This window comes from the organism of the source record quoted next, unplaced genomic scaffold, assembly GCF_019419815.1.
Source record: "Pyrus x bretschneideri cultivar Hongxiangsu unplaced genomic scaffold, Pyrus_bretschneideri_v1 Contig12, whole genome shotgun sequence".
Lineage (NCBI taxonomy): Eukaryota > Viridiplantae > Streptophyta > Magnoliopsida > Rosales > Rosaceae > Pyrus > Pyrus x bretschneideri.
The window spans coordinates 4283684-4307616 of record NW_025999413.1 but is presented as its reverse complement, the minus strand read 5'-3'; the positions used below and the strand labels follow the sequence as shown (position 1 = coordinate 4307616).

General features: G+C 38.1%; 3 protein-coding genes across 3 annotated transcripts; 1 reads left to right on the top strand and 2 right to left on the bottom strand.

Annotated features, from left to right (window-relative positions):
* The first annotated feature begins 1724 nt into the window (after positions 1 to 1724).
* Positions 1725 to 7375, top strand: LOC103947792 (protein CROWDED NUCLEI 1). The gene is given in 9 exon segments (XM_009358751.3): positions 1725 to 2281; positions 2499 to 2708; positions 3083 to 3336; positions 3493 to 3763; positions 3844 to 3927; positions 4091 to 6165; positions 6385 to 6415; positions 6417 to 6554; positions 6732 to 7375. Coding segments are annotated over 9 exon segments (3576 nt in total). The 5' UTR covers positions 1725 to 2020; the 3' UTR covers positions 6984 to 7375.
* A 729-nt stretch (positions 7376 to 8104) lies between these two features.
* Positions 8105 to 17622, bottom strand: LOC103947790 (histone acetyltransferase HAC1-like). The gene is given in 19 exon segments (XM_048578052.1): positions 8105 to 8640; positions 8771 to 8997; positions 9278 to 9643; positions 10038 to 10116; positions 10540 to 10679; positions 11190 to 11425; positions 11428 to 11492; positions 11596 to 11738; positions 11841 to 12041; positions 12188 to 12228; positions 12231 to 12315; positions 12858 to 13136; positions 13220 to 13501; positions 13590 to 15037; positions 15582 to 15812; positions 15904 to 16096; positions 16421 to 16520; positions 16626 to 16734; positions 17409 to 17622. Coding segments are annotated over 16 exon segments (3600 nt in total). The 5' UTR covers positions 17422 to 17622; the 3' UTR covers positions 8105 to 8640; positions 8771 to 8997; positions 9278 to 9643; positions 10038 to 10082.
* A 1239-nt stretch (positions 17623 to 18861) lies between these two features.
* Positions 18862 to 23922, bottom strand: LOC103947788. The gene is made up of 9 exons (XM_009358745.3): positions 23721 to 23922; positions 22632 to 23205; positions 22366 to 22447; positions 22155 to 22230; positions 21624 to 21704; positions 21105 to 21241; positions 20415 to 20667; positions 20152 to 20215; positions 18862 to 19756 (listed from the first exon to the last, which is right to left on the bottom strand). The coding sequence occupies exons 2-9, from the start codon at positions 23155 to 23157 to the stop codon at positions 19125 to 19127; spliced, it is 1851 nt and encodes a 616-aa protein (XP_009357020.2). The 5' UTR covers positions 23158 to 23205; positions 23721 to 23922; the 3' UTR covers positions 18862 to 19124.
* Between the last annotated feature and the right edge of the window lie 11 nt (positions 23923 to 23933).

Below are 23933 nucleotides of genomic sequence, written 5' to 3'. Positions count from 1 at the left end.
TTCTTTTTGGTTTTTCGTTCTTTCCCGGGGCCGGTTTTCTGTTCATGTAAAAGTGTTGGATGTAAAAAGGTGAATATTTTGTGTTTAACGGTAGAACTTTGATGTTACTAAATTCGTTTGGATTGTATGTGTTTTTTCTTTTCTTTTCAAAAGTACTTAAAATTGCTTCTTCAGCCAATGTATAAATCATAAACACTTTTAATTTTTCCGTAAACAAACGTTTGGAAACACCTTAATTTTAAAGGGATTTTGGACCTTACAAAACATTCTCAAGTAAGTCCGTAGATGTTATATTGTAACACATATATCATGTCAATCCATAGTTTGATGTACAACTGATTTTTCTGAAACGGTTATTTTCACTCATCACATTTTGCTTCACAAACTCTTTCAATTTATTAATAGTTTTTTTATGTAATTATAGGATGACAATTCTACACCGCATTTTATTCCACAAATACTCTAAAAAATTATTAACTAATCAAAAGAGTGGGTAAAAAAAATAAAATAGAGTGAAAATCACAACATCCCTCGTTCCTCAGGCTCTCGTAATTGCAATTTTTGGTGGTTTTTAATATATGAGTGGAGTATTAGGCTTGAGTTTCTCATGTCACAAATTCAACAAACAAAGAGTTCAAGTCCAAATTGAATAGAACCAATTGGTCAAATTAAAACCAAACCATACAGATTAATTATTTGATTTGGATTTCGGTTTGTGGATCAAAGTGAAACGAACTAGACCATGCCAATTGTTTTAGTATCTTGAAACTAAATATAAAAGACAGATCAGCTCAAATAATTAATAACGTCTTATCTCGCATTTGACATCTTTGAATTTAAATTTCACCATCTTAATATCGTTTGTGTAAAAAAAAAAAAAAAAGGACAAGGATTGTCTGCCCTTCCACTTCCGGTGCCCTCCTGTTTTGTGTGGTCACGGTTAAGTCACGTCAACATTTTAATTAATATTCATTTTTGTCTTATTATCTTTATAAAAAAATAATATAAAATGTTGACGTGGTTTAACCGTGACCACATAAACATGAGAGTAAGGGAGGGCACCGAAAATGGGAGGACACCGAAAATGAGAAGACATCGAAAATGGAAGGGTAGACAATCCTTGTCCAAAAAATAAAAATGCTCAAATAATATATTTTGAAAAACTAAGTGGGCAATGATGAAGAAGAAGCCACATGTGACAAAGAGACGTTTATCTTCAAGGCCTAATCCCCTTTTTTCCCAACTTAACAGCTCCCGTACACCGTGGCTTTTCGGTACACTGTCACAGGTATATTCTTTGGAAAACACGAGAACATGCCCGGTTTATCAAAGTGCCCCTACCTCTCCCCTAATTTACCCATTCCGCCAGTCCAAACGGGCATTTCCAACCATGGCAACTTCGTCTTTACATACCAAACAATCGAGCCACCCACGTTGCTTTCCATAAAGCCAGCCAGTTCGACTTCCGAAACTACCCTACTACCATCGGGTTCAACTATATGAAAATGAAGGGTAAATTGGTAGTTTCAACATGAAATTCCGCGCTGGCCCAGAAATAAAAAAAGAAGGAACGTGAGTAATCCGCACACCAGCACACAAAGGTGGCTGAGAAGAGAGAGAAACAAGAGAGAGGGAGAGAGGGGTACTGAGGAGGTTTCCGGACTTGAAATCTCCTATTCGCCGGAATTTAGGAACTCCGTTCACGTCCGGACTAGGGCTTCTTGTTAAGAGACGGAAACCAGAGAGAGAGAGTGTTACTGAAGCAAAAATTCTCAATTTTCATCCGAATTTCAAAACTTCAATTCGCCGGAATTTTGGTATTCTGATCGGGTCCTGGCTTGGGGTTTCACTCCTGAACGCCACTTCGTTTCTCAAATTAGGGTTTTTCTCCGGCGGGATTTCTGTTTCTGAAATTTAGGGTTTTTTTCCCTAATCGTTGAATTGGCTTCGGCGTGCATGCGCTTATGAAGTTGAAGTTGCAATTTGTAAGCCTTCTGGGATTGTTATAGAGAGTTTCTTGATGTTTACGCCGCAACGGTGGTCGGGTTGGTCTCGAACGCCCAGAACCGGGGCGGAGAAGACCGGAACCGGGTCCGGTGCTCCGAACTCTAACTCCGGGGATGGGATCATTGCGAAGGGAAAAGGTGTAAACTTGTTTGAACCCGCGACACCAGTTTCGGGTTCCATGCTTGAGAATGTGGGGAAGATGTTAGTGGAAACCGGCGGCGCAGCCACTGACCGCGAAGTCTTGGCTCACAGGGTTTCGGAGCTCGAAAATGAGGTTGGTCGAGTGCTTGTTGAATCCTGTGATGCTTTGTTTGCTCTACTAGTTTCAAATTTTCAGTTTTTTTTTTCCTGTAAATTTCAGGTTTTTCGTTCGTCTTTTTTAGATGTGCCATTATAATTTAGCACATGATTCATATTTTAAGCATGGAATTTACTCTTACCAATTGTTTGATGCATGCTTTTTTTATGAATGATTGTTTTTTATTGAACAGCTTTTCGAATACCAGTACAATATGGGTCTGCTCTTGATTGAGAAGAAAGAGTGGACTTCTAAGTATGAAGACGTCAGGCAGTCATTAAACGAAGCAAAAGAGGCTGTCAGAAGAGAGCAATCAGCCCATTTGATTGTAATGACAGAAATCGAAAAGCGAGAGGAGAATCTGAGGAAGGCCTTGGGGGTTGAGAAACAATGTGTGCATGATGTAAGATTTATCTTCCTAATCTTGTTTTTGACTCTTCTACATGTAGGCGACTTATCAGTTTCTAGAAAGCCTTGGAGGGCTATGAAAACATCCATTTGATCTTGGTATATACAATCTTTGTCAATTTTTACTTTCCCTTATGATCTTTCAATTGACTAAGGAATGCTCACCATACAACGTATTTGTCGTTTTGTTTCTTAGTAAATATATGTGCTTTTTTACTTTATATGCAATGAAAGCCAGCCTTTTCTGTTTTTGAGTGAGCTAAACTTTAAACTTCAGAATCGACGGTTATTATTGGAAGTCTATGTTCTCATCTAGAAAGTTAACTGATTGTGGTTGATTTTCTAACATCTGGTACATTAACTTTGCAGCTAGAGAAGGCTCTACATGAGATTCGTTCAGAAAATGCAGAAATTAAGTTTACTGCTGAATCAAAGTTGGCCGAGGCAAATGCTTTGGTTGCTAGTGTAGAAGAGAAATCATTGGAGCTAGAGGCAAAGATGCGTGCTGCTGATGCCAAGCTTGCTGAAGTGAGCCGAAAAAGTTCAGAAATTGAGAGGAAATTGAAAGACTTAGAGTCTCGAGAAAGTGCACTTCGAAGAGATCGGTTATCCTTCAGTTCAGAGTAAGATCAAGGCTCTTGAACTTTTCTTTCTGGTGTTTTCTATAATCTATCACAATATGTTTTTTTTCTTTCTTTATGATTTTTATTAAAGCATTGTTGACCACTTCTCAATATCAAGGTTAGTTCTTGTCTTAATTTATCTAGTTTCTCTTTTAGACAGGAAGCACATGAGACTTCTTTGTCCAAGCGGAGGGAGGACTTGCTAGAATGGGAAAGGAAATTGCAAGAGGGAGAAGAGAGGCTAGCCAAGGGCCAAAGAATTCTCAACCAAAGGGAGGAGAGGGCAAATGAGATTGATAAGAGTTTTAAGCAGAAAGAGAAGGATCTGGAAGATGCTCAGAGGAAGATCGATGCAACTAATGAGACACTGAAAAGGAAAGAAGATGATATAAGCAACAGGCTAGCAAATCTAACTCTGAAAGAGAAGGCAAGAATATTTTATGTATTTATGTGAGCTGTTTTGAATGTCATAATTGATTTGTTTAAGTAAGTTTCTATTATATGCAGGAATATGATGCTCTGAGAATGAACCTCGAGATGAAGGAGAAGGAGTTACTTGTATGGGAAGAAAAGCTCAATGCTAAAGAAAAAGTAAGGCCAATAACTACTTAAACCTTATGGGATGATGCTCTGTTTTTTCTATGGCATTAAAGTTGACTTACAACTAAAAGCTGAAACTTTTTTAGGTTAAAAATGGATAAATGTGAGAGGGAAATCATTATTCTAATGGTCCCCAACTCTTTTCTTTTGCCAGGTTGAGATCCAAAAGCTTATTGATGAACACAATGCCATCCTGGATGCAAAGAAATGTGAATTTGAGTTGGAAATTGATGAAAGGAGAAAATCCTTGGATAGTGAATTGAGAAACAGGGCAGTTGATGTGGAGAAAAAGGAAACTGAAATCAATCACTTGGAGGAGAAAATTGCGAAACGGGAGCAGGCTCTGGAAAAGAAAGCTGAAAAACTCAGGGAGAAAGAGAATGACTTTGAAACAAAAGTGAAATCCCTGAAGGAAAAGGAGAAGTCTATTAAGTCTGAGGAGAAGAACTTGGAAAGCGAGAAGAAGCAACTAGTTACTGATAAAGAGGATTTGGTTAGGCTCCTGGCTGAAGTTGAGAAGATCAGGGCTGATAATGAGGAACAGCTGCAGAAGATTAGTGAGCAGAGGGATCTGCTCAAAGTAACTGAAGAAGAAAGGTCAGATTATCTCCGCTTGCAGTCAGAATTAAAACAGGAAATTGACAAGTACAGGCAACAGAAAGAACTGCTCCTGAAGGAAGCTGAAGACTTGAAGCAGCAAAAGGAGCTTTTTGAGAGAGAGTGGGAGGAACTGGATGACAAAAGAGTTGAGATTGAGAAAGAACTGAAGAATGTGGGTGAACAGAAGGAAGAAATAGAAAAATGGAAACATGCTGAAGAAGAAAGGTTGAAAAATGAAAGGGTGGCGGCACAACACTATATAGAAAGGGAGCAGGGGGATCTTAAATTGGCCAGGGAGTCATTTGCAGCTCATATGGAACATGAGAAGTCAGAATTAGCTGAGAAAGCTCAAAGTGAGAGAAGCCAAATGCTTCATGAATTTGAGACACGGAAAAGGGAGCTTGAAACTGATATGCAGAATCGGCTGGAGGAGATGGAAAAACCCTTGCGTGAAAGAGAAAAATCTTTTGCAGAAGAACGAGAAAGAGAACTAGACAATGTTAATTACTTGAGAGAGGTAGCTAGAAGGGAAATGGAAGAAATCAAAGTTGAAAGGCTTAAAATAGAAAAGGAAAGACAAGAAGCTGATGCAAATAAGGAACATCTTGAAAGGCAACAAGTTGAGATAAGAAAAGACATTGATGGACTTCTTGACCTTAGCCGGAAACTCAGAGATCAGCGTGAGCAGTTTATTAAGGAGAGAGAATCCTTTATTTCATTTATTGAGAAACTCAAGAGTTGCACAACTTGTGGTGAAATGATATTGGAGTTTGTGCATCTACGACCTTTAGCTGAAATTGAAAATGCAGAGGTCATTCCCCAGCCGAGATTGAGTGATGACTATGAAAATCTGGCTGCTTCTAAGAGGCAAAAAAATGAGATGTCTCCTGCTGCTGATCCAAGGTCTCCAGTTTCTGGTGGAACTATATCTTGGCTTCGTAAATGCACCACAAAGATTTTTAACCTCTCCCCGGGGAAAAAGATCGAGTTTGGTGCTCCTCAAAATTCTCCAAATGAGGCACCATTTCCGGGTGAGCAAAATGTAGAGCCATCCGAAAGAGTGCATGGCACTGAAAACGAGGCTGAGATCTCTTTAGGAGTTGCAAGTGATTCTTTTGATGTCCAGAGGATTCAATCTGACAACAGCATCAGAGAGGTCGAAGTTGTTCAATATCCTTCACATGATGAGCATAGCAACATGAACAGTGAGGCACCACCTGATGTCCCAGAAGATTCTCAGCCTTCTGATTTGAAGGGTGGTCGTCGAAAGCCAAGTAGGAGTCGCAGGCCTGCAGTAAACAGAGCTCGCACTATGAAAGCAGTTGTCAAAGATGCTAAGGCTATACTTGGGGAGGCTGACAGTGAATATGCAAACGGTACTGCAGAGGATTCCATCGACGTGCAAAGTGAAAGCCTTGGTGGTTCCAGTCCTGCTGACAAAAGAACAACAAGAAATGGACGGAAGCGCGGCCGCGCGCAGACATCTCAGATTGCTGTGAGTGATGGTGGTGATAGCGAAAGACTTTCTGACATTGTCATGGGTTCCCAGCGCAAGAAGAAGCGAGAAAAAGTTCTTCCAGCCGAACAAGTTCCAGGGGAAAGTCGGTACAATCTCCGGCGACCGAAAACGTAAGTCTTTAAATTGTTATATCTTAAGTATATGTAGTGTAGTACCATGTAAAAAACATAGCAATCTGTCGTAGTTTCTTGAATAGAATTGTTGTTTGCCGCATGCTTCTAGAGTATTGTGTATTGGAAAATGCATGTTAAAGTCATTTTCTCGCTTAACGAAAATCTGGTGTTTTTTGCCATGCAACCAAGTTTTGATTTTTCTCATTATTTGCTCAGTGGAGTCAGAGGTGCTGCTGCAACTGCCTCTACGCGACCTTGTCAAAGAAAATGAGGAGGTTGATGGAGCTAGAGGTACGAAGGCAGTGATTCATTACTCTAAAGCTGCTCCTGCTACTTCTTCAATGGGAGTTGCTAGCGAGAATGGTGGAAGCTCACACTTTGTCCGGGTGAGTGTCCAATGAGTTTCTTCACTGGCCCATTAGAATTTCACTAGATGGCACATGTGTGTTTATGCATGACCCTTCTATTTGTTTTATGGAAACTCTTCTTCAAAAGATGGTTTGTCAGTAAAAGCATCATGACTGATCTATCTAATGCGGTGTTTCTTTTTATTTTGTGCTCAGTGCGAGACTCTTGCAAACACGCAAGATGGTGATGCAGATGCAGAGAAAAATCAGGAAGAGAATCCAGCAGCGAGTGAAGAGGTGAATGGTTCAACAGCAGGGGGTCAGGAGTATGTCGACGGAGATGAGTATAGGAGTGAATCCGGGGAAGCTACTCCCATTGAAGAAGACGACGACGACGAAGAAGAATCATCTGAACATCCTGGTCAAGCCTCAATAGGAAAGAAGCTCTGGACCTTCCTCACAACATAATGAGTTTAGACTTGTTTCCGCCACGTGGATTTTGGACGACGGGAACTTGACTGCATCAACTTTAGGTTTGCTGTTGGCTTTTATAATGTGGTAGTATTTGTGCATGACCAATTAAAGTGTAGTTAGAACCATGGAAGTAATTCAGTGGGAGGGATTAGGCTTTATTTGCCCTCTTTTCGTTTAGGACTCGGGAAGACATTGGAGCTGTTTCTTATTATTTTTGTTTTTTTTTCCTAAAGACAAAGCTAGATTTGTTCTCTTGTAGCAGCAGAAGCAGCAGCAGCAGCAGCGGTAGGCAGTGCATATTATACTGCTGGACTGAAAGCTCCTCCACGTCCACATTGTTTGTAATCTTTATTTCCTTCTGGTAGTGATTGTTTGAACTGCATGCATTCTCTCTCTCTCTCTCTCTCTCTCTCTCTCTCTCATGTTTGGCATTTTGCAACAGTAGCTAACAGGATAGATGATTTCAGTGACCCAAATTATATAACATGGCGGAGGCTGCCGAGATGGCTTACCCGAGACTCGGGTTAGACCCGCGATGATGCGGGTCTTTAATTTGTTCGGGAGCTTCTAGTCTCAACCAACACTTATGTTTTGACGCTCGACGGTTTAATGAAAAATAGTACTTCAGTTACGTCTCTGTTGAATCGACATTTATGCCCTTTTTATGATCATAAAAAACTCTTTTCGTGTCATTCTCGCCGGACCATTATCTCACGAAACCGAATCCATCAAGGCGTGTATATATCATTTTGTTGGTACATCATATTAGACGATTGAAATATATATCTCGCCCAAGTTTTAAGAGAGTTTTGAGCAAAACATATAAACCTGAGTTGGGCAAAGAAAAAGGTCAAGTGCCGTAAATTGGTGGTCAAAACATAGATAAAAATGCCTAGTATTTGGAAGGTGGAGTACCAAAAATATGGAACATATCAATTTACGATCAATTCATTCAATGTTTCCTTTTTTAGAGGACAAATTCCCACGTTTAAATTATGTATAAGATGTACTAATACCCTACAGTAGATTTTTCGTAATATATGACGCTGTCATAACTATAAAGTTTAACGATTTTAGATGAAATTAATTACAAAACATGAAAAGAAATCAAGACATGACACAACAAAGCTTTTTCTGGTAAATAGTAATAAACATTGAATTTACATAACTTACATAAATGTCGGGTCACCGGAAGATCATATCAGAAACCTAGAGATTCTGATTTACCTGTTCTACACATGTCTTCATCTACCGACGTCCAAGAAAACTACGCTGTTCAGGGAAGGGGTAAGTACTAAAGAAAGAGCCTTAACCAGGTACCAAAAGCATACCTTTGTAAGCCTATTGTTTTGGAACCACACCAACGCCTCGAATCACAAGCCGTCTGAAGGAACGCTACTACGTCTGTACACAAGGGGTCGGTATCAGACCGATATTTCACTGTGTTTTTATTTGACAAAATCGTTGAGCCCTGCAATACTTAATGCTGCAAGTTATCCTGCTTCTCAACTTTCTATACACTTGGCTGCCGGTGTTGACAATCCTGTCCTATCCTGTACACTTTAGACTATCAACTCTTAGCAACCTTCACTGCTCACTGCTACCTGACTAATTCTTCAACCGACGCTCTTCTGCATGCTTCTTCAGATCCCTTCAAAATCATCACCAATCAATCCGATAAATGAGCGAAAATTAGAGCAATTATGGTAATGATATAAGAACTAGCAAGCCCCTTTTGGTGTGGAAGGGGGTGGTGGCTAAATGCAATGAATATAACTCACATGCATCGTGGTGTGGTACAATTTAGTTTTCTACAGTTTATCGAATGCAGAATCAATCCGCTCCATGCCTTCTTACAGAAGTGACAACCTCCAGTAGCCCGAACAGTGCACTTATCTGCATGGTATAATAGCTTCTTCATCTGGAGGCAGTTCGGGTAAAAGCAAGGTTGAATCTTGGTTGGGTTACATGTAGTTGCATGCTGTAAAACGTCCAGCAGTTCCCTTATCTGCACGACATATTTACACTATAAGTCTAATCAAACATAATGACAGGACAAAGTAACTGAACATCGCAAAAACACGTGCACACACACGCACACTCCATCTTTTTCATTTAGGTAATTAAAATTATTTTTTGCAAAGAGGAAGGAATGATGAATATTATCTTTATTGTAGTTAATAATATTATTATCAGGAAAAAAGATGAAAACTACTACATGAAAAGAGGAAGGAATGATGAAATATTTAAATTTAATACTTTTATACCAGAAATCCTTTTTTTGGCACCTTTCGATTCTCTGTCCCACGGTTAGCTGAGGGAGAACTTTGAGTCAGCTTATGAATGTGACAAGCACTTCCTTTCTCTCGATAGCATGTTGCACAAACGTCAAACTCTGGACATATTGCACACACCCATCTCTGATCAACCACAGCATCCTTATGGCAAATACTGCATGTGTTCCCACCAGTTAGCACAGTAGCATTATGGAGATGATGCAGAATCATTTTTGAGGAATACTTGGCCCGATGAAGTGTGCCGAACTGATAATGCTTCTTCTCACAAAAGCTCAAGAAAGTATGCCTATTTTCAAGTAAATTGTTGTTCGAAATAACATCATCCTTGGTATCAGAAAGCACATCCTCAACCACAACCTGAAAAAGAGCAAAAGTCATACGAATTAATCAAATTTGATTGTAATATGCACAAACATGCCACTCTAACATTAACGACAGCATTTATTTGAATCTACAACTTCATTTGGTAAAACTAGTAACTAGGCTGGTTCATATTATTTTAAGCTTGGTAGATGCTAACACTAATTGACTGGTATAAACTTTTATTGTAAATGAGCTCCTATCATGAATTAACAAAAACAGGTTTACGTGTAGTACAGTTACTGATTGTTGATATCTCCTTTTAGTGGATAGATCTATACAGTGTACAATTATGTTTCCTTCGCCACTTGATTAGTTATCTACTGAGCAGGCTAATCCTGCATGCAGAAGGGCAGAAATATCATATCAGCTCATAAGGTTTGAAATTCACCTGAGAAAGCACATGTCGTTCCATGTTGGCTGAGATGTGAATGTCCTATCCACAATTTTTGCGCTCAGCATCATGGCATCTACAACATATACAATAAGAGTGAAAAGAAATAGTAGTTACACATAAATTAAGTTCTTAAGCATAAATACCAAAGATAAGGTCAACAGATTCTAGGCATTAAAGACGAACAATGTCCCATGAATATTTTCACACACAAAGAGAAGATTGAGTTATTGATAGAGAAAAAAAATAAGATAATCAATTCAACCTAAATGGAATTTTACTTCTTAAAAAAAAAAAAAAAAAAAAAATTTTGCTCAAGCTCAATCTAATGATTTTTTTTGTTTTGTTCATCCACTCCCTCCTTGTTTGGAAATAAGATATCAGGTAACTAAGAATGATAAACAATACTGCATTTCAATGATAGGAACCATGAATATTCTTATTAAAGGGCAGCATAAAAAGTTTGAAGAGAAGGAGAGACTTCAGAGTGATTGGTTACCTTTCACAGAGGTGAAAATTTTTGCACTGGCCGCAGGACCAGCGTCGTCCAGATAATATTGCTTCATGACAGTGAGTGCAAACATACTGCATGTCGACAATCATAAAAACCTCCTTGGTCTGTAAAATGCTTTGCCCCATCTAAAAAGGAAGATACAACAAAATAAGATCGAGAGTAAATAGATATAAAGGGAGAAAAAGAGGGTAAATCTATTAATAGTATTAACGCAATTGACAACGCTGGTGTAAATGTTTTATTCTTTCCCAAGTCCTATTGACTATTACCATTGTAAAATTTAAGGCAAACACTCACTCAATCACTCCAATATTGATCTTGTGATCAAGGAATTGAGATATTTCCCAGGAAACCACAGAATCTGGATAAAGTATTGCCCTCGTTACTCCCTAGAGAAGTACCAGATCAAAGTGAAGGCGATCAATCATATTGATCAAGCATTAGTTTGTGCTCTGTTTTTACCCATATCTATCAGAGTTTCAATACTTGTCTCATTTGACTAGATAGGGTATATTTTAAGCCACCAAGGTTGCTTCACTAGAGTATGCAAAGTGAAGATTTAGATGATTAGAAGATAGCTTTTAAGCCACCAATTTAGTAGGAAAAATTAGAAGGGAAAGGTTTAGTATATTTACTCTCTGCATCAGTAGAATATCCTTGGTAGAGCCATCAGAAGGATCTGTATGGCCCATGGCTTTTAAAGTTCTCTTTGTTATTGTTATCTTCGATTTCTTTTGTGTGTCTGCCATTCTTTCTTGTTCAATTTTCCTGACTGCCTCCTCAGTTGCACCAGACCAATAGTCACCATCAAAATATGGCAAATGAGCTGCCGTTACCTTGGAGTTACATTCCCCACTGGGGATAAAAAACGATCATATAAATTAGTGTGACTGACCACAATTTTTTCATCAGCTGCTTTTTTTATCAACGAATGATACCTGCACAAGTGAACTAGTTAAAATCAGAGAAGGCACATCTGCAGAAATGCATGCACACATGAACAAAATGAAAAACACAAGAGAGAGAGAGAGAGAGAGAGACCATTGCCGCAGCTTCTCAGGCTTGGGCATTTTCTGCAATTCTGGATGGCAGTGTAAAATATAATCTTCACCGTTTAAAGGGGCACACGCCCATATATAGGAGGTAACAAAACCTCGTTTCTTACAAAACTCAAGGTAAGCTATCTGAAGACAAAAATAGTAAAAATAAAAAATGTAAGTAATCATGTGTCAATTAACCTACCAATGACATGGGCCTAAATAATGATAGGGAAAAGAGGTAACTACCAATATTTCATGATAAACAAACGTACGAAGAGCTTCTCCAGTCATGGTTTTTGTCTCTGGCCTGAAGTACTTAATAGAATCCAGATATGAGATATAAACACAACGCTTATTTGGGTGACTACATTCTGAGCCGAACTCCTGCACATACATTCCAAAAAGGCATACATCTACTCCTTCAATCTTCTGAAACAAAAGAATAACCTGGATGCAAAAAGAAAAAAAATGTCAGATTAGGTTTTCTTGTAACTGTAACAAACAAGCAATTATAGGAGAGGAGATTCAACGGGAGAGAGAAGAGAAATCTATAAATCAACAAAGAAATCTATGGATTGTAAAAACTGTCTCACCTTTGATTTGTATGGGAATTCAGCAGGGTAATTCTCATCATGAAAAGATCCAAAAATTTCTGCTTCACTTTTAGTGTTTTTTTAACCAATAAAACTTCTCTCACAACAAGATCTTCTGCTCCTGGAGCCTAACAACCCATCAAACAAATCATAAACAATAAACAGACAGAAATGATTGTATACCACAAATCCATTCAGCGAATATCGAAACAGGACTTTCAGATGGGAACTTAACGTACACTGAAGCAGCCCCTGATTGAATTGATTGGCATGTGACTTGTAGGTGGAGTATTTATTCTTATTAGATTGGAAATTTTTTTTTTTTACATTTTCAATAGAACAAACCACATAGACAACAGAACCTTCTGTTCCCAGGACCTAACAACCCATTGAGAAAAAACATAAGAAACAAGCAGGTTCAAAGAACTTTATATTATGAACATTTATGAAGAATCGATACACACACAATTATCCAAAACAAGCAACTTTATTAGATAAAAAATAAACAAAGATCTGGTAGCCCATGATTAAATCGATTATTCCTTATCGCTAGGTGTTATCTAGTGATCAAAATTGCCCAAATCTCAAAATAAATAAAATTTCCAATAAAATAAAAAATAAATCAGATAAGCTGAACATGTAAAATTCCCAATCAGAGTTTGCTTCTTACCTCAGAAAGCTCTTTTTCTTGGACCTTTGCTCTCTCTTGTCTCTCTTGCATGAGGCGCCTAAAGAGTCTTTGTTCTATATGGTCGCTAAGCATGGTAGTTGGCAGATCTTTTGCACTGAAAATATAACTCTTTGGTAAGTTCTTGAGCTCCCCACATTCTGTTTCTTTTAACAAGCATTTGAGACATGTGTTCTCAACTTTGCCTTCCAAAGCACTATTATCATTCAAGACAGCACATATCTGATGTTGCCAGCCCTTGCATTTATCACATTGAACCCACTGCAAGCACATAAAAAGCCCCCAGAATTGAATAATTACTTTCAAAATCTCAGAAAATAAGAAGACAGTATGACTTGATTTACCGGTTCTTCAGTTTCCTCATCGTTCTTCTTTCTACCAAGTGTTGCCTTTGAAATACGGATACCATGAAATGAGATATTTCCTCCTCGAGACCCCTTATAGCACGAGTTACAAAAACAATATCGTGTACTATGCTCATCCAGTGTGCAGTAATAGTTAACACCGCGATTGAGACGAGCATTACAGCATGAGCAAAACACTGGTGCAGGGGCAAAAAAAAGCTTTCCTGACGCACACAATTGACACACTTTCTCACTGTTTTCTCGTTCTTCCATCAACATACTCTGTTTTAAACAACATGCATAAGAATAATAATTAGAAAACAGTTGAAACTCTTGGAGAATATAGTAATGATGAACAGAAAATTATTACCTGATCAATGCTCTGCCCAAGACTCGATAAATGTTCCTTGATTGGCTCTTCTTTTAATAGTTCCGTCAAAAGGACACTATTTGTTTCTTGATTCTGAGGCTTTATTACTTCCTTCAAATCAGAGTCTGGTTTTGGATCTGTCTGGGTGAAGTCAGTCCTCACTGTTTCCTCTGTAAGCCCTTCTGAGAAAAAATGGGAACTCTTGGACCCCATTCTTTCAGAAACTTCTTTCACATTGTCAATAATCTCACTACTGCTAGTAAGGTCTATTTGCTCCATATGATGACAAGAAAATATTTCCCCAGAAGGAATCAGCACACTCTCAGAGTTCAGTTTAAGGATAATGTCAGAATCACATTTTGTAACATCATTGATCCTCATGGAATCTTGTATGGAATTATTTGCTGGTTCCATCTCCACATGTGTTACTTCAGAATTAATAAATACAGGAGATTCAGATTGTTGCTGCAGATATGAAAGCCCTTCAGGAGCACAAGGTTGAACAACTGAAGGGGCCAATAGATGGTAATTTTCATTTTGATTCTCCATTTTCAACTTTTTTGACGAAGGCGGGATATCTTCAATATTTCCTGAACTGGATCCATCTGAAGCATACTGTTGAGCACCATGTGACTGTTCAGGAGGAAACTGAGGCTGCAAATATGGATGAACTGGCCATTTTCGGTTATGTTTAGACTTTATCATCTGGGAGCAAGATTGCACTATATCCTCAGAACTAATAAATGCAGGAGATTTAGGTTGTTGCTGCAGATATGAAAGTCCTTCAGGAACACAATTTTGAACAACTGAAGGCAGAATATCTTTGATGTTTCCTGAACTGGGTCTATCTGAAGCATACTGTTGAGCACCATGTGACTGTTCTGGAGGAACCTGAGGCTGCTTCAATGGATGAGGGCATCGTTTTTTGTTATGTTGACAATTTATCATCTGAGAACAAGACTGCACTATATCCTCAAAATTAAGGGATATAGGAGATTCAGACTGTTGCTGTTGATATGAAAGTCCTCCAGGAACACAATGTTGAACAATTGAAGGAACCAATAGATGATTATTTCCATTTATGTTACCCATCTTCAACCCTTTTGACGAATGCGGCATATCTTCAATGTTTCCTGCACTGGGATCATCTGAAGCATAATATTGAGCACCATGTGACTGTACTGGAGAAACCTGAGGCTGCATTAATGGATGAAGGGATTGTTTCCGGTTATGTTGAGACTTTATCATCTGGGAACAAGATTGCACTATGTCCTCAAGAGTTGCGATCTCTTGGCTGCAGATTGTGCCAGGAAGAATATTGGAGACTTCAGGAACATCCATTGGAAAATGTTGAGGGATCAGCAAGTTAGAGGGGGAAAACACTGAAAAGTTTCCCTCTGTAGATGGACAAACCAACGATTGAGCATTCTGGTTACTCCCCAAACGACCTTCGAAAAAAAACCTTGTTAGAAACAGGCAAACAGCATAAAGGGTTTAGTGAAGATGTATGAGTGGATGGACTTCTTAAACTCAAGTATGTTTTCCACTTTTCATATACAAAATTATTACTTCTAGAAATATAGATTCTCTAATAACATAATTTACAACTCTAATTAATTGCACGCCTATGATACCAGATTGCAAATAGTCTGCTTGAGAACATATTGGATCAGTGAACATACAATATAACAAGCAAGTTTATCAAATGTAAAATGGGAGAACATGAGGAGTATGAGCAATATGGCCTTGGATCTAACTACGTTGTTTCATAATAATAACACAATGATGCTACTTCTACAGCAGTCCAGTGAGAACCAAGACATCTGATTCAAGCTATCGAAAATCTGAAAAGAGTATGTCATTTAGATAATAGATTGTAGTCTGTAGCTAAATATGTAATAAAAAATTACCTCACCAGGAATAGCAGAAACTAGAAAGTAAATTAATACCAAGAAACGATCCATGATTTGGGGACCTAAAACAAACCCATACCATGGCCAAGATGTTGCTGTTGAACCTGACAATCAGATGATATGTCAGAAATGTAATTCCGATTCTCTTGATTGGCATTGGAATATGCAGCGAATGATGTTGAAGTGTCCTCAAGAGGAAGAACAGTGTCAGAAGAAGCCTGCCTTAGGCCTAACGAGAAAGGCATGTCCAACTCATCGGAAGTAGTGAATATTTTAGTATCTCCCCGCTTATCACCATTAAAAGGGAGCCCTACAAGAGAAATTGATTACGCCATGAGATAAATATGCCTAAACTAACCAATGGTTAATTATGTTTATGATGGAAGGTTCAAATGGCTCACCTTTTGTGAGGTTAACATCATCAGCATTGTTAGCTACGAATGCATTATTACAAATGGAGTCAGATCTAATAGCACCACCCAAGCAATTAGAAGGTGTTTCTGCAGAACCTGCTGGTTGACTGGAGTTTGGATCATATAGGTTGAGTAATCTTTGCAGCCGAAGAGATAATGTTTCCACATTCACATACTCCTCCTAGAACATATCCAAATTTAAAAGTTCAGGACATTTTAACACATGCATTCATAAAGTTTCAACCAGACAAGATATAAGAGGAATATATCCAACAAGATAGTAACAAGTTTTTTTTCCTTCAAAGAATTTGAAGCTAGTTGATGAGGTCACCAAGTTACTCAAAAACATGTTACAAAGACTAATAATTAAGCCTCAGAATACAAAAGGTATTTCCAATAGCACGGCCACCATTGGCTGTCAAGTTTTCCCCATTTAGTAGCAAAATCATAAAGATAAAACAACAAACTTATCAAGCTAAGTATTGAATTTAATATGAATGCAGACCTCAGAAGTAGCCTCCATAAATAGCTGGTTCTCCACGACAGCCGCATAATCAGATGCCAGCTTTCCGAACCCATAATTGGTACGTATTAAGTAGTCATTACTGTGGAAGAAATTCAAACGTCAGAACGAATAAAAGCAATGCCTAAGACTACGCAAGCATAGTTTAATACATGCTCATGTTGAAATGCAAACTTAAGAGACTTACAGTAGTTTCCTAACGAAATTACAAAAGCGGATAACTTTAGGACCTTTGCGCCAATCCCTCAAGTAGACTACCGGGCATTTTAACGCTTGACGACGTAAACCATCCCCTCCTGGTAAAAAAGGATTCAGCTCCGGGTAGTTAGATATATGGCCAAGGGTTTGCCCTGAATTGTATCTCTGTACATCCATCTTGCTGATTTTATAAGACTTCATTCATGCTAAAACTGTAAATTACCAAACATTTAGTATCAAAGGTACCAAATTATAAACAGAATGCTTGAGTTTGCATGAACACTGATAATCTCGATAACAATGCAGCTGCTGTTTAGTAATATTTACCAATTACCACGTTTAAATCACGATTATCCACGTGAAACCATCAAATTAATCTAAATTAAATTTCAAAATCAAAAGAAAATCAAATCCATCAATTCGCTCAAATCCCCAATTTCCGAGCACAATTATCAAACCCCGCATTGTTCCAATAAATTACAAATCTTTACCTCGCCGAGAGCTAACAACCCTAATCCCCCAAATCCCAAATCCAAAATTCAGCAATTGGCTGCTCAAATTATCCCACTTAAGAAAACCCTTGAATTAAATTTCTAAAAAAATTAAAAATTAAAAAATTGTCAATTACGCAACAAAATTGCAATCAACGGCGAGTCGGAAGCAAGAATTGGGATTTAACGCCGCCGGCCGCAGCCGAATTGCAATCAACAACGAAGTCAGTCTAAAAACCCTAATTGGACAAAAGAGGGATTAGGGTTTAAGGAAAAAAGACCTGGTCTTTTCATTTTTTTTCTTTATTGGCTTGAAGCTGAAGTTTGCGTCCTCGACTTTACCATCGGTGGTGGCCCACTGAAGCTTTTTTAATGAATATTAGAAGTACCTGGAGCAGTCGGTCTAAAAACTTGTATAATCTCTAAATAAAACCCTAGGTTTTACTCCACACAGGAGGAGAAGGGTGTCTGTATAACCAAATTACCCTTGCTCTCCCTTTTTTAACCTCCGACCGTCTAGATGCGACACACAAGTAGAGAGATGCGTGATAACCTGATAGATATTTGGCTCCGTCTAGATGCAATAAAGAGATCAGGAATGCATGCTAAACAGATAACGTCTGACTCCGACGGCTAAAAACTAAGATTTACGACAGAAGAATAGTGATATGTGTAACAGTCTTTTCCAGTTTCTTTTTTTTTTTTACCTCTGTCTGTCTAGATGCGCCATGTGAGTAAAGAGATTAGAGATGCATACTAAGCAGATAATGTCTAGCTCCGGCTGCGAAAAACCTAGATTTTACTTCTCATAACAGAAGAATGGCGAGTAATAGTATTACCCAATTTCCTTCTTTACCTCTGTCCGTCTAGATGTGCCACAAAAGTAAAAAGATAAATAATAAACAGATAAATATGTTTTTTTTATTGCGCTTATGTCTCTCTGCTAAACCAAACATGAAATTGCTGTTCTCTTTCTTATTTTCAAGAAAGAAAGTTTTATTAGCTTGATCCCCAAGCATTAAATTGTAAAAAAAAAAATTCTAATTTTTTTTTTTAAATTCGTCCAAAAAAAATTTTCAAATTCCAATGGTGACCTGAAGGCAACATAACGTTAGCTAGCCGTTGCTAGCTAGCGTCATGCTGACGCCAAGCAGCTGTTAGCATTTAAATAGGCTGAGCTGGAGGGCTAGCAAAATGTCAAGCTCGACATTCTAGCGCTGGAGGGCTGGGTTGGCTGGCTGGAAATGACCAGCCTGCTGGCCTGATTTGGGGGTTTGGGCTAGGTGGGGCCCACAAGCCCTTTGGCCTAGTCCTCGGTTACAGACGATTTTTATGTCATTCTTAACTATTTTCAATCCTATAACCCTTTGACCGGGTTAGTTGGAGATGGTATTAGTTTCCTGACCTAAGCACGGCCCGACCCCTTGCCACATGATTTCATGATTGTATAAAGTTAAAATTAAAATAGATCATAGAAATTTTGTAGTTAACAAAAACATAAAAGATACAAAGAACGAAAAAATTCCTTCAACCACCCAGTTGCATGAAACCAATCCAACATCTCTTGATGCACATCCAACTCCTGTAAACGTTGATGAGGCCCTAAACAAGTTCTGGCTAGATAAATTGACTGTTTGACTAATTGATGTATGAAATTACAATGAAATAATAAGTAAATAAATGGAATCGAAATGTTTTTAAAATGTTATATGAGGTTAAAATTGCACCCAAACCTGAGGAGATAAAATGTAATTTACTGTAAATTCACAAAACAAAGCGACTAAAAGTTTTCAAACTTCGAATCTTCAATTACAGAAAAATAAACGAATGAAGAAGGGTAGATTAAATTAGAGAATAACATAAAACAACAACAACAGAAGCTGATCACAGAGCCATCTAAACTCATCACATCTAGTTCTTTGTACAACTCCCTCCTTGATCAAATTATCCCTATATGCCTCACAGTAAGCATCTCTACTAGCTACATGTCATTGTCATTACCTCCAACGGTGATGGCGATACCTGTCTAGCCTATCCCTACTATAACTTGAATTATCAAGGTCGTAGTCATTCCTGCTTTCATCATTCCAACTTTCAGTATTCCCCGCACCATAATCCTTTGGCGAATGACGAGAATTGGAGTAAGGAAAAGAACCTTCATTGAACGAAGAGATTCTTCGGTCTCTGTCTGACTGGGACCTTCCGAAGGTAGGACTTCTTGGTGCTGAAGCACTTGAACTGTGAGAGTTGTAACCGTAATCATAACTACCATATCTTGGAGGGTAGCTAGATGGCGCAAAACCTGGTTCAACACCAGGAGGCCCATCGTCTCTATAATCCCTGGACCACCTTTGCTCGCGGTGATGCCCTCTGCTGACAGGTTCCGAATGATGGCTTATTCTGCTGTGTGAACGGTTCCTAGAGAGATCTCCAATTGAATGTCCAGGTGCCCAAAGCCTCTCATCAGCATTTTCTGGGATTGGTGCGTTTACTCCTGGAAATTCGACTGTCTTTTTCCTCTCCGGGTCAGCATAGTCTGTCTGAACAATTTCACCGTCCTCCTGTTCTTCCTTAATTTCCCCATCAGCATATATTATTATGCCTGATGGCTGATCCTCATCATCTACATCTACAAATAACAAGACAAAGTGTTATGGCTTGAAAACAGAATTTAAATCTAAAAGAAAAAGACGGTCAGGGGTGCTCTGCAGGATTTTAGCACATCACTCTCCACAAAGTCTAAGCATACGAAAACCCCATACATCACAAAGCAAAAAAAACTCAAATATTCGGCGAATACTGGATAATCTCTCCAAGAATGCACATTGCACACCCCCGCACCACACAATGCACTACCAAAAACAATTATTAAATTGCAATAATAAATTCTGAACTATTCAACCTGAACTTTTTGAATATGTTCCGAAAACTTCTTTTTAAGTACTTCTGTAATGGGACTACAACAATTATTATAATCAGTTGTTTTAAGTGACAAGGCCAATTTAGTAAAATACATTCAAATACCTAGATATCCCGGTGGGTAACCAATTTCTCGCATTCTGTTAAGCCAAGGCGGTGGATCAAACTCCTGCACACAACCAAATAATAAATAAATAAATTGGTGCTTAATATTCTAGACCAATGTGAACACAAGCACGCCATTAAACTTCTATACTAGTACAATCTGGAATAGAAGCTATGTTCAATTAACAGCATTTGTGTCATACTTCTAAGGAACACCACTTGACATTAACAAGTCTTCTGTAACACAATGAGTGATCACTTACCCCAAGCCCCAAAAGCTTCCGTGTCTCAGAATCGAGAGCACCAGGCCTTAAACCATCATACTTTCCAGCTGGAGAATCCTGATAATATCGTGTTGGATTACGGGAATTAGCATTTTGATTACGTTTGGACTTTAGCTGTTTACGAGCACTGTTGACAGCAGCATGGTTACGAGGCTTTGGGCAATTTTTCAACGAATGACTATAAGAGCCACAATTGAAACAACGACTTGCATCATCTATAATCTCCAAGCCTCTGAAACAATATAAAGAATAAAGAATATATCAAAGATCAGTAAGGCAAGCAAAAACAATGTTTTGCTTATATATAGAAATCTTGCTCAAGACAACCATGAAATGGATTCAAATATTTCACCACCAGATTACCCATACAAAGTATCCTGAATGCCATGTCATGATGAGATTAAGGATTAAATGATCTCTACTTAGATACCTAACAATGTTCGGAGTCCAGTCACCCTTCACTCTTGCCACTCATTATTAATTCTTAATTTTCTGGTGGTTTCTCCATCAAGAAGATCAAGGAAATAAACTTGGCTATCAGAAGGACCAAAACAAGGAAAATAAGGAACCAACTACAAAACCTTCAGCAAATATAGTAATACCATCATCATAAAACATAAAACCAATAGCATGATGTTAATATATTTAAAATACTGATAAGATATTTACCCCTCTGCATTAATTGAGCTACCAGCCAAAGTCAAACCTAAGGCATAACCACGATCATACAGGGGCACGTCTTTGTTATCCAAAAGGTTGGATTCGTTGTTATCTGTTTTCCGTGTTTGGTTGTCCATCCAAAAAGACTGCACGTGAAAGAATGCTTCAGAAAAAAACTAACAAATAGTACTAAGCAATGAAAATCATACACAACATTCCCTTTTTCTAGTTTTTCTGACAAACAGAAAAATTAACAATGTTGAAGAAACCATTGAACACATATTGGGTATCACTATTTCATCCTTGTTGTAGTACAAGTGCACAACAGAGGTAGGATTTTGGGCACGTCCTGTCCCAAAAAGGGAGATGAGGAGAGTTAAATTAGGAGATGTTGCCACAAGTAGTGGCTGCATTACTTTAGCAGCCAAGCATAGTACGAGATTTTTGATACGTAATCAGAAAAGCACCTAAACTCAAGTACACAAAAACACATATAGAGAAAAGTAGAGACAATAGCTGGACCCTCACCACCGCAGATGTCTTCTCTATGCCAACATGAAGAGCTGGAAAGAAGGTCTCTTCACCTGATTCCACTACTTCAATAGAATCCTGAACGATCACAAGACTCAAGTAATGATACACCCATTACATTCAAAAGAAACAAAATGATAATGCATAAAACACATCACCATAATTTAGTCAACAAATCAAACAAGGTAGTAGCCATGTTATCGATTTGACTCTATCAATTGAAGATCTCTCATTCTCTAAGATGCTCTTGCTTTTATGCCGTATTACCAGAATTATAACAAAACAAAAAAATCATTCTTCAAAGTTTAGTGCATTTCACAAACCACCTCTCCATGTCAAATGTTCAAAAGTACTTCCAAAAACCAGAACTTAAAGTCAACCCACCCCAATTTTTGAGTGAAGACTTGATTAAAAGAGAAAATGTATCTTAAACTTAAAACTTAATACTTTGGATGATTCATCCCATGGAAAGTCATGTCACAAAATGAAGTATTCAAGATGATTGGCCAACTAAATGAGGAGTCTTACTTGAGATGAAGAAACATGCTTTGCATGCCACTCTGACCACTGCTGTAATAGTTCCTCAAGCTTTTGTTTACTAGCTCTAGAAAAATTAACACAAATCATTAAGAAATTGACAAATGGAAAACTAACAGCAAATAGAAATTCTCTATATACTTTGTATTTTTTGGCTTAAGTTCATATCAAAACATTATGCAACAATTTACTCCAACCCCACCTTGTCAATGAATCAAATGTCACACGCACTGAAGCTTGCTGTTCATCAACTGTCATTCTAGCTCTCTTAACACCTGATATAGCTGGCAATGTTGAATTACGGATAACAAAAATTCGAAGATTATCAGCATTCTTAATTTTAGCGTACAGCATTGTATGGTTGAAGAAGTAAACATATTTGCACATGCCACAAAGTTTCACAGTTGGAAAGAGATCAAAAATAAACAAGAAGAAAACCTTAAGAAAACAAATGTGGAAGAAGGATACAAGTGCCACCCTTTTTGTGGACTTCCAAGGTCCTTGAATCTTGGACTGGAAGGCAACCATTCTCATGCACCTTTGGGAACAAAACATTTGACTCCCCTGCAACTGCAACAGTTTCAGACTGTATAAAATGAGCATTCCCCTTCTTGTTACCCACTAATTTGATTTCTTCATTTGCTGAACGAGAACTGTTCAAGACAGGAAGGTTGTTTATGTCCTCGATTTCCATATCTGAATCACCATCGACCAATTCTTTTTCAAGGTTTGATTCCAGCATGCAATGGCTAACTTCATATTGAACACCACTTTCATGCCTCAGTTTCTCACTGTTAGCTTGAACTTCACATTGAACATCACTTTCATGCCCCAAAATCTCCCTGTTTTCTTTAACTTCATATTGAACATCGCCTTCATGCCCCAGAATCTCCCCGTTTTCTTTAACTTCATATTGAACATCACTTTCATGCCCCGCATTCTCGATGACAGAATCACCAGAATCAGGGAGGCTGATAAAATTCTCGGATTCCATATTTATAAAGAAGCAACTTCTTTTGTAAGAGACCACCCGGAAAGTATTCTGCACAACATAAAAAATCATAGGTAGATCAGAAAACAATCAAACACGATATCGGACTCAAATACTGATACTAAAGTGCATTAATTTAAACAGTTAAAAAGACTTATGTATATTTATGGATACAAATATGTTTTAAAAATTTGATCTTGGAGTTGAAATGTCCTGACTATGAAATAAAAATGGAAATTCAAGACTAGGAACACCACAGACATACAGCAATTATAACCCAAAAAAAAAAATTTAATTTAACCAGCTATCCAGACCCACCACTCTCTCAACTCAAAAATCCAATCTTGAAGCATAAATCACAATAATTATTACTAATTTCACAAACAAAAAATAATAATAACTGAAAAGGAAACAAGTAGGCAATGACACAAGATTATGAACGGATTAGGGATTTGAACCTAATTTACTTTCTGACCTAAAATTCCAGGGTTTCTCGGCAACCAAACGGAAAAGAGAAAATTGATAGAAGGGGGCTCGAAATTAGGGATTTGAAGAGTGCAATTTACCTTGAGCTGAGTGGATTTTTGTATAGAAGCACCGCAGCTTCAATCGAAGTCCTGAGACGGTTTGGATTCCGAGTGTGAGATGGGGGGAGAGAGGCGCAATGATTGGGTGTGCTGCGGCGTACGGAACAGCGCGGCCGCAGCTATTTTTTTGCTGTATTTATGGTGTAGAGAAATCGTTGACTTTTATATTCTTTGATCATTTTCGTTTTTCTT

What these genes read in the sequence shown, in the direction of transcription:
- LOC103947788 (XM_009358745.3), bottom strand. Translation starts at nt 23,157, where the DNA reads ATGGAATCCGAGAATTTTATCAGCCTCCCTGATTCTGGTGATTCTGTC. An exon ending in GGAAGCTTTTGGGGCTTGGG is followed by an intron (nt 20,216 to 20,414) that starts GTAAGTGATCAC and finishes GGTTGTGTGCAG; the next exon opens with GAGTTTGATCCACCGCCTTG. An exon ending in TTACCCACCGGGATATCTAG is followed by an intron (nt 19,757 to 20,151) that starts GTATTTGAATGT and finishes TGTTATTTGTAG; the next exon opens with ATGTAGATGATGAGGATCAG.